We start from the raw sequence: 13,002 nt of genomic DNA on the forward strand, positions 1-13,002 counted from the left end.
TTCCACAAGTAAAATAACCTTGTTTTTCTCAGTCACAAGTAAAAAAGCATTGAACAAAGTCACTGTATTTATACATCAACAGCCCGTTCTATTCCATTCTTTGAAAATTGTCTAGTGTACTCCTCCCCAAATTAAATAATCAAACAATGAGACGTTAGATAGATTTTATACACTTGTTCTGCCTTTTGCAGCCAAAAAAGAAAAGAAAAAGAACAAAATTTCTTCATTCTTATACGCTTGATTCCCCACTTCTCACACAAGCAAATACCCTTGTTCAACTTTCTTCCAAGGACAGCTTAATTATTTGAGTTGTGACGGAATCAAAAACTATCTAATCTGACAGAAGGGCAACCGGCTCCTCCTTTGCAAAGCCTGTGTAACCTCCAATGGACTTAACAGAATATTTCTAACGTTTTTCATACTACTTTCTTCAGTGCTAGTAGTGTAGGTGGGGTAGATAGAGTAGATAGAAGTGGATGGATTCCAATCGATTGTCCGAGACACGCGTAATTATTCTACAACTTGTATTTCGCGTGCCATGCGCAAGTCGCTTTTATCAAAACTTCAAACAACCTGAGACAATCTATTGCATCACATCTTCTAACTGTAGTTTCCAACACTTCGGGTCCAATTCAGCCTGTTCATGAAACACAAACAACTTCAGCAATCAAATAAAAAAATATTCATCACCAAAGAACAGTATACCCCATTTAACTGATCCGTAACCCCATCTCCTTTTGTAAGTATGATAATCATTATCTATTAGAAACTATTGACTTCAAGTCAACCTGGCCAAATTAAGTCAACTACTTGATCCTTTAAAATGAGACTTTTCCTGGTCCTCATTGGCAGAATCGTATAGAGAGGGCCAGGATACAGTATTTTGCTAAATCTTAAGACAAGATCGAGACAGAAATATACCTGAAATTCTTTATCTCTCCATTCAAACACACAGCCACGTGCTTCTACATGTCTGATAAGTAGCTCAGGTAAGAGAGATCTCAGAGAAAGATGAAGCTTCACTTTTGTTAGCCCTCCACATGCTAACAAAGCTGCAGCCAGTCCTCCTGGAACCAATCCTTGCAGGTGAAGCATGGTAAAGCTTTGAAGGCAACTGATACTAGCAAGTGACAGAAGACCCACATCTGTAACTGAGCTATACGACAGATTTATCTGCAAATAATGCGAGGAGGATATAGCAACATCAGAATCTTAGCTAACATTCCTAGCATCTCTTATGTTTATCAGAAATGTGAGAAAAAGAAAAGACCGACCTGTCTCAGAGTTTTGGAGAAATGAGCAAGGGGAATCATCCCACTATCATCAATGTCGTAACACTTTTTTATGTCTAGACGGGTAAGTTGTCTGCAATTCATCGCAATAGCTGCCAGTCCTATGGATGTAACAAGAATACACCCACGAATTTCAAGTGTTTTCAATTTTGAACATTTTGATAAGGAGATTAGAGCCTTATCCGTGATGCTAGTACAATAAGATGTGTTTAATATCTCAAGGTCAGGGCAACCGCCAGCAATCGCGGAAATGCCTACATCAGTTACTCCTGTAGATCTGGAGAAAAAATTGAAAAAAAGAACTGAGAACGAACAAAAAAGCTCTTCTTGTATGCTTCCACATTTATTTAATATTTCAATTTTATACAAGACTAGGCGAATTATATGTCCCAAAATTTTATTTTAAACTTGACAACTCAACCCGATTCAATAATCATAATAATATATGCTAAATTAAAACAATCCATAGACAATTCATCTTATGAGAAGAAAATTAAATGCTCACGAATTTGAATCACAAACCTGTACAGATCCAGCTCCTCTAATTTTGAGCAAAACATGCCAATATAGGTAAGTCCTCGATCAGTTATGTTCAGGCAGATTCCTATTTTCAAGCTGGATAGCCTAGAACAAGAAGATATGGACATAAGACCTGCAGAGAGACAACGTAAGTATAGCAGCTGATATGATAGTAAATATTTTCAAAGAAGAGGAGCAGATTCAAACCTTCATCGTCAATTTCATTATCTGTTAGGTCAAGCTCCTCAAGATAATGACATTTCTGTCCAATCAAGACAAATGCTTCCTGTGGAACTAGAGTACATGACTCCATTTTCAAAGAAGTGAGACCCGTGCATGAATTTGCAATGCTGGCAATGGAACCATCAGTAATCTTGCGACAGCATGTGATGTCAAGCTTCCTTAAATCTTTGTGTTTTGACACAAGGAACGAAAGAGCTTCATCTGTAACTCCCAAACATTTGCTTAGACTTAGCTCCCTAAGTGAAATGCACAAACTTCCAATGGCCCTTAATCCTTCAGAAGTAACCGGGCATCCATCTAGTATAATTGATTGCAACATGGGAAGTTTATTTAAACCATCAACAAGACCAAGGGTGACCTGGACAATCAAATGTCAAATATTAGTTACAACTGAAATCTTCATCCACCAAGTTAAACAAAGATACAAAATATACACAAACAAGAGAGAAGGGGAAGGGAATTACAGGAGAACCATCTGCTAAAATGAGTTTCTCTAAACCTCCAGAAATGCTAGTCAGCTTCGATAGCCCAGTGTGACTTATGTTTTGACAACCTGAGATATCAAGTTTCTGCAAAAGAGAATTTGTTAAATAACTAGATCAGGAAAACAAGTGCGCTCTGAAGAGAAGGAAAATAAACAAGATATTGATTTGCGAAATTAAATAGCTTTGACTAACTGCAAATGACACATTGAACATTCAATGTCTTCTATCTATGTTCACATTCAACCTATTACTAAAAGGAAGAAAATTAACTAAGAAAAAACTGTACGCCGTTCAGTTTATGCTGAAGTTATCTTCGCCATTAAATACATAAACAATGAAAAAGTAAGTTAGTCATCTCCTTTATACCTTCAATGTCTTGCACCCTTGTTTTAAGAGATCAACATCGAGGCTGTCATCGTCAATGCCAAAGCATCCTTCAAGCACCAAATCTTCCAGAAGCTGCAATTTGAAGATTGACGGAAGACATTTCTCCGTGATCTACACAACACAAGAAACCAATAATACTAGTTATACTAACCAGATCATTTCAAATGCACAACTCATTCAAGAAACAGCACATTCAGAACCACTAAATCAACAGAACTTCGAAACAGCAGTAGAAACGCTGTAACCAAAGATGACATTAAACCATCACTGCTTAACAAAAGAGCCAAGGAATTTAGACACATGAATACCACTTCGAAAAGAAAAAATTAACTGAACCACCAAAAATCATATTTTCTTATCATTTACTCGTCTTTACACTTTCGGCTCACACGACCTGGTGCAACACCTTTTGTTACCTTCAGCATTAAAACCATCTCCCCTCTCAACAACAACCAAATTCTTCCTCGTCGAAACATATAGAACAATTTATATCAATAAAACTCTAAAACAACCAATTAATGAAAATAAAATGAAAACAGACATCATTCAAAACAACAATAAAATTTTTAATAATAATTACTGAAAAAGTTAAATCTAGGATAAAATCATTAATAAATGAGAAAATTAAATTCATTTCTTAATTTTGGAAATATACATAAATAAATATAAGAATACATAACATTTACCGTAATACTAACCCCGGAAAATCATCAATAACATAGGTGTCTCAGAGCGCTTAAATGAAAATACATAAATCTATTCCTTTCTTTTTTCCAAAATCTGCCTCATAAAGCTAATGAAAAAAAAAAGTCATTAACTATAATTATAACTAGGTTTAAGTACACATCTATTTTGTTATATCTACACAATCTATCTGGAATGTGAAAAGTAGTTTTTAGGCACAATGTATTGGGACTAAAACATAAAGATTGTGCAGATATCAGAATCAATTGAGCATCTAAACCTTGTCCTTAGCTAAAATTAAAATTAATTACCAAATATTAGCCAATCCAATCGATTAAACCAGACACAGAAAACATCGTTAACTAACCACCATAATCCATAGCCAGATTCAATGAATGAATACCACAGAGAAAGAGAGAGAAATTACAGGTAAGTATGAGAGATCCAATGATGTGAGCTCCTTGCACTTAATCGCAACCAAATCCACACCCAAATCCCCAATCCCCACACACCACTTCAAGCAAATCAACCTCAATTTCCTACACCCCACCGCAATACACCCAATCCCCATATCTGTCACCAGTTTGCACCTAGCCAGCCACAACTTCCGCAAGTTCTTCGCACGCGCCACCGCCGCGACCCCAGCATCCCTCAACTCCGTCGCGTTCGACAGGTCCAGCTCCACCAAATTCCCGCACCGTGCGCCCACGTTCAACAACCCGCTCCCCGTGAACCACCGCGACCGCGACAGGTCCAGCCGCCGCAGCGTCTCCCCGTACGCGCCAGCCACGAGCGCGAGCACCCCGTCGCCCACGCGCGGGCAGAGCGAGAGATCCAGGTCCGTGACGCTCGGGTAGCGGGCAGCGAGTGCCGGAAGGTGCTCCGTCCGCAGCGGCCGCAGCGCGCGGCGGTGCCTGGCCTCCGAAGCGTAGAACGCCTTGCACGTCAACGCAAAGGACTTCTTATCCAACGGCGCCGTTTCGAGAAAGTCGAGAATGAGAAAAATGAGCTCCTCCGTCAGCACCTGGAACGGGTTGTCGTCGTTTTGCGAGTCCGAGCCCTTTTGCCTCTTCATCTTCGGTGCGTTTCGTCGTCTTTCGTAACGTCGTTTTGGACGTTAATGGTGAGTGAGAAGAAGAGAAGAAGAGATGAAGAAAAAGGGTTTTCGTTTTGCTTTGTAAAGGTTGGTTTGGAGAATAACTGTTAATGCGAGATTTTATTGAACGAGTAAGGAAGACGAGGAAAGTCCACTCGGACCAAAATGCCACTACTGTTTTCTTTTCATTGCTTGCATCCTTTCCTGAAAAGACATAAATACCCCTCATTCTCTTCATAATTACACAAGTTAGGTCAGTGGCAGAGCAAGAACATTCAAACAACTGAAATACAAAAATATTTTATATACATATTAAAATATTAAATTTTCTAAAAATTAATTAAAATCGTATAACTTATTAATGAAAATATATAAAACACTTTAAATTATTATATTCTTAGTTACGAAATGAAGAATTAATTAATCAAACATTAGCATTTGACATAACAGTGATTAGACAAAAAAGTGGGGGTATTTTGGTCATAGCAGAGGGACAGAGTGCACGTACGGAGAAGGACAGGTAAGGACGGAATTAATAAGGAAAAAAAGCGAGGGCATTATGGTAATTTAGCAGTCTTTTTCTCCATCTAATGCAGATGACATATGGTGGAGGACTATATGAGGAAGGACAGATTCAAGTGCGGCCAGTACGAAAGAAGCCATTTCACAAAAGCCACACGCACTTTTTATTTTTTTTCTTTTATTATTTTCCAAAACAAAATTTAAAAATTGATAATTAATTTTGAAAGAGTAAAAAATTGAAAAGGCAATGGGAAGAGAGAGGAAAATTGCCGTACTTATAGATGACCTTGCATAGTACCTGCCTGACTCAGATAAGAACGGTTAGAGAGAGAAAAAAAAAAGTTAGGTTTTGAAATGATTGAGAGAGAGAAAGAGTGCGTCAAAGTTTTACAACATGGATCGATTGGAATTTTGAATATTGAGCCAAAATTTTAGGTCACGGAGGAGAAGGTTGTGGCTCGTACACGGTTCCTACATGTCATTGAAAACCACTTTATATTATTTTAACCATTTTTATTTATTAACTGTTGCATTAAATATTCATTTTCCAGAACCGTACATTAGTAGTAGAGTTAGGTCGTTTCCAAAGTCTTCTTCCTTCCAAAAAATAAACTATATCATCATCACATCACACTTTGGATGTTTGGGTGGAGTTTAATCACGAATCACCACTAAACTTGTTTTTATCAATATCTATTTATTTTATTTTTATAAATGATTTTTTATTTTTAATATATTTTGAAATTGACTTGATAATAAAGTTGTAAGAAAAAAAATTATAAATTCAAATTTTCGTAATATCTCTATGAGATATTTTTAAGTGCCAACGACATGTGATTTAATATTTTTGTGATTTAATATTTTTGTGAACAAAATAAATCCAGCCACAAAACATTTGTTTGAAAGATTCTAATTAGGCTAAACAAGAAGCCAAGCAAGTCATCAATCGATATCATCTTCTGGAACAGTTTCTCACTAAATATCGTTTTAGCAAGTTGTAATAATATATTTTTTGCTATTTATTAAAGTTTGTGCCGCAAAATATATTATTAAAATCTTCTTATATTTTTCTGTTGACAAGAATTTCAGATTTTAAAATAAATAATATTTTAAATATAATATTATTTGCACATATTTGAGTTTGGAATATTTTAATTTAATTTAATTATATTAGTACCTTTCAAAGACTACCAATAACACTTTTATTTATTTTAAATAATATATATATATATATATATATATATATATATATATATATATATAAAATAAAAGTAGCTTGTTTAAACGTATAGGTGAAAGAGTAAATTTGAAAAAAATGAAAGGAAATAATTTTGTGGAGTATATTTTAAAGTAATTGAGAAATAAAAATAGTATATAAAAAGTTGAAAATCATCAAATTTCATTTCTGAATTAATTACCATGTAAATATCCATTTAGGTTTTAAGGAAGGTATGAATATAGTAATGCAATGATTAAGTGAATGAGGGATAAGAAAAGACCTATTTGAAGAAATGAAAGTGATGGAAGGTGAGGAATTTCTAAATTTTGACTCTAAAATACATGGTTTTTTAACTTCTAATAATAACATAATTATCTATATTTTCTTCTCTTTCTAGTTACATTCAAAATCTATTTGAATAAACTACTATTGAGAAATTGAGAGTGAATGAAACAATGGTCTGTGGTCAACAATGTGTACCTAGTGAGTAGTACTACGGATACATGCTACCCTACCATATTTCTTTTCATCCAATTTTGTCAAACACTTAATAAATCTTTCCTTTTGCCTTACTTCATTTTGATGTATATAATAAGAGCTGCTTTGGTCCACTGTAGTAAGATGACATTTTGATGATATTTTATCTCTATTTCATTAATTTGTATAGTTTGTAATATTGTAGTAAGATGACATTTGGGGTAATATTATGTGTACTACTGGCAGTATTTATCTATCAAAATCAACCCAAACTAAGAATTTAACTCAACTGTTAAAACCTTCCTTGATTTGATGTTCAGAAATTATTTTTCTCCTAATAAAAAAAAAAAGTTAAGTCATGTTCAACTAATTAGTCAAATGAATTATAATGCAAATATAACTATATTTATGGCGTGGTAATTACAAATATAATCCTTTTTAAGTTAGTTGACCATTTTCAAACTATTAGTTTATTATTCAATTTAGTTTAACCACCTTTTAATACTAACCATATTATGATGAGACCATAATGTTTAGATTATAAGAGTTTTAATGTTTATCTTTTGAAAATTATTCTTTAACTACCAATTTTTGACTCCCCACTTAATTCTCTCATTACTAAAAAAAAATCATATTTTCTACAAATTTTGTTTTAATTTTTTTTTTAAGAAATACTTATAAATTTTGTTATAAAAAAAATGCAGAAAATTGTTGTCATTTTTCTTGCAAAATATTTTGTATAAAATACTTTTCACAACAAATTTTGTATGAAATACTTACAAATTTTATAATTTTGTAGGAAATAATTACTCATGAAGGAATTACCTACCAATTAAGATTTTTAGAAAAAATAGAAGAAAAAAGTCTTTTTTTGTAAATTTTTTTAACAAATTTACAAGAAAAATCTCATATAATATGAGAATTTTTAGTAGTGCCTAGAATGAAATTCATTTTTGAATTTGTTTTTTACTTGCAAAAGTCACTCACAGAAAAGGATGTCAAAAATAAATATGGAGCCTCCTAATTTGGATTTTGATTTGTTTGCTTGATTAGAGAATGTTGCGAGACTCAATGAAGATAATAAGTAAAAGATAAAGAGTGAAAAAATATATATATTAAAAAAAGTAAAAATTGAGGAATTTTTTTTTTAATTTTATATGTTTTTTAAATTATATAATAGCATGGTAATATACTATCTAACCTTTTAATATGGATAGTATTCTATTCAACTTAATAGAATTATCTAGTATAAATAATGGAAATTATTCTTATTTTGATTAAAGTTATTTCATAAGATAAAAGATATGAATTGATCGTTTAATCTTAAAATAATATTGTTAAATCAATTATAATATTTAGTTATTGTTTGTTTTTAAGTTATATATCTCTGTCGCGATTTTATTTTTAAAAAATTTTTCATAAGTTTAAAGGAAAAGATAAATCTAAATAATTTTTAATCTCAATTTCTTTTAAACAGATAAGACTTTTTAATATACACATTTTAAATTATATTTTATACCTTTGAACCAAAGTCATATTCTCATTCAAGAAGACAAGTGACAATAAAATAAAAGATAAGCATGAGTGAAATTAAATATATAATTTCATCATTTTGACATAGTGAAGAAATATATAGAAAATGATGAAGGATGATTTTTATATCGTTATATATTGTGGAATTTAGAATAATTTAAATAGGTACTTTCTATTACATTTAAAATGATTTCATCATTCTCTTAGTGAAGCCTACAAATTATTTGGGTGAGAATAAATAAAGGAAAAATAATAAATATAGAAAAAAAATAAAAAATAGAATTGTTTGGGTACACGGATAGTACCTACCCGTAACAACAACAAAAATCCACCTTCGTCTTGCTCTACTACTCGCATGATTACTCATTTAAAAAATACTTGCTGATATTTTATTGTGGGTACCCGTGGATACCCGTGAATATTTAAAAAATGAGTTAAATATGTTTTTGGTCCCTTAAGTTTCAGTGAATTTTGGAATTAGTCCCTCTTCGAAACTTGATACCAATTTAGTCTTTCATCTTTAGAAATGTGTGGATTTAGTCATTTTTACCAAATTTTGTTAAGTTTATTTCACATTTTAAATGCATTTTATGATAATATTTAAGTTAATATTGAAGCAAAAATGTGTCAAACGGTGTAAACAATTCAAATATTATCATGAAACGCGCTTGAAACGTCAGATAAACTTAATAAAATCTGGTAATAAAGACTAAATTCACACATTTCTAAAGATAAAAGACTAAATTGGTATCAAGTTTCGAAGAGGGACTAATTTCAAAATTCACTGAAACTTGAGAGACCAAAAACATATTTAACCCTTAAAAAATATATAAATTTTTAAAATAAACTTTAAATAAAATTACAAATAAAATATCAAATAAAATATAAATAAAATTTTAATTTTAATTAAATTTAATCTAATAAAATATAAATTAAATTTTAATTTTAATTAAATTTAACTTAATAAAATATAAATTAATGTTAATTTTAATTTTTTGCAGGTAACGGATACTCGCAAGTACAGATAGTATGACACCCACACCCGATCCATTTATAAACGGGTATTAAAATGTCTGTTACTTACCACACGAGGCTAATAAATACTTGCGGATACCAACTATCCGCCGCGAATTTTATTCGCGGATACCCATGGACACGGGTATTTTTGTCATCCTATCCACAACTGCCACATTACAAACATGTTAATTGTGAAAATATTTAAGGCTTACCAACATAGTATTAAGTGTTGATCTGCGCTAAAATTTTGCACACCCTTACAATCAGTGCTCTATGGTAAGGGTTTCAATACGTAGCCCACTTGTAGTCAATGAGACCACTTCAATCACAATCGGGTATAATGCAAGATATTTAACATGATCAAATTTCGTGTGAGATAATTGGTTCACAATTACCACATTACACACATGTTATATGTGAAAATATTAAATACTTACCAATATAGTATTAAGTGTTGACATGCATTAAAAATTTTACACACCCTTGCAATTAGTGCAATGTGATAAGAGTTTCAATGTGTAATCAATTATTTTAACTGTGGGAACAATAATTCTGTAACATTTGTTTAATATTACAAGTAGATGTAATATACATAATGTTTAAAGTTGGATGCAATTTTGATCATGAATAAAAAATAATGTAATTATTTAAATAAAATATAATATAAATTACACATGAGTCATAATATTACTTATTATTAAAATTTATTATTTTAATACATTCAAAAATATCATATTATTCAAGAGATAAAAATAAAAGTCATTTTTAATATAATAAAATACATTTTCATCAAATTTCAAAATAATTATATATTTTTTCTATTGTGACACTAATAATATATAATTATCGGGTCATCTATATTACTTTATCGGTAAATTAGCTAACTAAATTCTTTTAAAATAAGATATTCACCACTAGACACACGTTACTAAAGTTTTACATGTCAATTATTATTTTTAACTGAGAATAATTTGTACAATTACATTAATATCTAGAAGAAGAAAAAAAAATACCGAATCGGGCAGATCTTTAACTCGAGCAGAAAAGAAACCTAAAAGAATTGAAAAAGTTCATTCAAAAACAAGAAAATTACATTGTGATTCGGCTTTGATTTCGATGAAAGCAATACATTAATGAGAAGATAATTTACTAAATTAAGTATATTCTTCTTCTTTTTTAGTTCGAAGAAATCCATTAGAAAAAGATAAAGATTAAAATTGACACATTGATTCTTTTTTGCTTATATAATTTTTGATGAACTATATGCATCAAAAGGTGCATATAGGTCTTGGGGGTTCTAGAACCATCCATGATTGGGGAACCCGCAGATCCTTTTACAACTCCTTTGAAAATACTACCTGAATGATATTTTTTTCTTGTATTTCAAATACTTCGTACAGTTCCCAATAAGTTATTGGCCGTTCTTTTAATCATTTCAGTACCTACGAGATTATTAACAGTACCCTTTTTAGAGAATGTTAATAAATTCCAAAATCCATTTCGCCGCCAAGTAGCAATTACCATCTTTTTGATTGGTACTCTAGTTGCCTTTTGGTTAGGTATTGGAGCAACATTACCTATATGTTAAAAAAATGTTCATCTATTTCTCTCAAATTTTACACTTGCATTATTAAAAATTTCAATATTACATGAGATTTTTCTTACAAATTTATTAAAAAAATACTTTTTTTTTGCAAAATTAAAAAATTCGTAAGTATTTCTTACAAAATTTATTGTAAATTTTTTTTTATACAAAATATTTGCAAAAAAAAGAATTGGCAACAATTTCCTGCAAATTTTTTCATAACAAAATTTATAAGTATTTCCTACGAAAAAGGTTTAAAACAAAATTGATAGATATATGAGTTTTTTTAATAATGTTGTATATAATAACAAGTATACTTCTATACTTTTCTAATTGATTTATCTTAAATTATTTTATATTTTAAAATTACATATTATTTTGTTAATATAAAATAAATGTTAAATAAAAAGTGGAGTGTTTATGTATCATCACAAAAATGTTATTGATTCGCAGTAATTTTGACATTTGAATATCTGAAATTATAGTTATATTATAAACAATAGAGACTTATACATATCACAATCATTGAAGAAGACAATTTACAATGCTAATTGCTAAGCAATTGGTAAGTGATTGAAAGGTATCACCATCATTGAAAACAATTATCTTGTTTTTATGTTCATTAATTCATTTCCTTACTTAGAAAAGGAAAGTTGCTAAGCTACTAGATAAGTATACGTGAAGGGAAAATTGAAGTTCAAGTCACACACGTTCTAGAAAGAATGAGACATTTTTGTTTTCAAGGGAAGTCATAGTCATGGTTTAATTTACATAAGTGCATCAAATAATCACAATTATCTGAGAGTTCTAGAAGACTATTTTGCACCACGCCCTTATTCTTCTTATATTAGCATAGCACTATCATTTTAATTTATTATACCATTATTTATTTTAACGATATCATGCATGTTATGTGAGATTTCTAGCACTATTTGGCTATGCGATTGTGTTTTTTTTTTTCCTAATGTCATTATTTATATTTAAATATATTTGTAGAGTCGGTAGAATTATGGAATTTTTATTTTGGTTTATGCAAACTTTATTGTTTATTTTCCATGTAACGATGGTTAATTGTTTATACCGAGTAAAAGTTACATAATCAGTTTAAGGAACACGTACTACAATTTTAGTGATATTTATAATCTTTCTAAAAATTTTAAAATAGATATTATTCATCTAAAAATATTTAAAAATTATAAAATATAATTGCATTTATGAGTTAACAAATTATTTTTTCCAAACCAAAGTAGTTATTTTAGATTGCTCCTAAAACTTATAACGTTTAACTAATTATTTATAAATTTGAAGTATTTTTAAATTGTAACATCTATAATATTTCAATATTATACTTTTACGACTAGTTTAGAATTTTTTTTTTATAAAAAAAAGTTTAAATAACAACCAATTTTAGAGACAAAATATAATTAGACATTATAGTAACTAATTTAAATACTAATTTACAAACTAAAAATTATTGGTATCTAAAATAATTTTTATTATGAATAAAAAATTATAATTGATTTGTGAATTGATCACTAAATTTGTCTTTAACCATACCTAATAAGATTTTGGCTACAAAAGAAATTAATGTCTAAATTAGTTACTAAAGAATCAATATCTAGATTAAATTGGTCACTAATTAATTAGAGATCAATTTATTAAAGACTAATCTAGAAAAAAAAAAACCTTGGTAGTTAATGTTATAGATTAATTTAATGACTAATTCACACCCCAATTATATTTTTTTATTCATAATAGAGACTATTTTAGATACTAGATACTAATAATGTTTAGTTTATAAATTGGTATTAGTCACTATAGTGACTAATTATTTTTTGTTTTTAGATTTGGTTACACTATTTAGGCATTTTCTTGTAGCGTATATTTTATATTTTCTTTAATTTTAAAGGAGTTTTTGATCTATGGATTTTTTTTAGATTGGA

At 30.0% G+C, this 13,002-nt stretch overlaps 1 protein-coding gene across 1 annotated transcript; it reads right to left on the reverse strand.

Annotated features, from left to right (window-relative positions):
- Positions 1 to 4,811, reverse strand: LOC114166720 (RNI-like superfamily protein). The gene is made up of 8 exons (XM_028051500.2): positions 4,038 to 4,811; positions 2,906 to 3,037; positions 2,519 to 2,623; positions 2,019 to 2,412; positions 1,815 to 1,944; positions 1,275 to 1,569; positions 922 to 1,173; positions 1 to 637 (listed from the first exon to the last, which is right to left on the reverse strand). The coding sequence occupies exons 1-8, from the start codon at positions 4,683 to 4,685 to the stop codon at positions 584 to 586; spliced, it is 2,010 nt and encodes a 669-aa protein (XP_027907301.2). The 5' UTR covers positions 4,686 to 4,811; the 3' UTR covers positions 1 to 583.
- Between the last annotated feature and the right edge of the window lie 8,191 nt (positions 4,812 to 13,002).

This window comes from Vigna unguiculata, chromosome 10, assembly GCF_037176805.1.
Source record: "Vigna unguiculata cultivar grain cowpea cultivar isolate G323 ecotype 2 chromosome 10, ASM3717680v1, whole genome shotgun sequence".
NCBI classification, from domain to species: Eukaryota; Viridiplantae; Streptophyta; class Magnoliopsida; order Fabales; family Fabaceae; genus Vigna; species Vigna unguiculata.

Coding starts and splice junctions, on each gene's coding strand:
- LOC114166720 (XM_028051500.2), bottom strand. CDS start 4,685: ATGAAGAGGCAAAAGGGCTCGGACTCGCAAAACGACGACAACCCGTTC. Junction 2,624..2,905: donor AAGGGTGCAAGACATTGAAG/GTATAAAGGAGA, acceptor TCTCTTTTGCAG/AAACTTGATATCTCAGGTTG. Junction 1,174..1,274: donor TCTCCAAAACTCTGAGACAG/GTCGGTCTTTTC, acceptor CATTATTTGCAG/ATAAATCTGTCGTATAGCTC.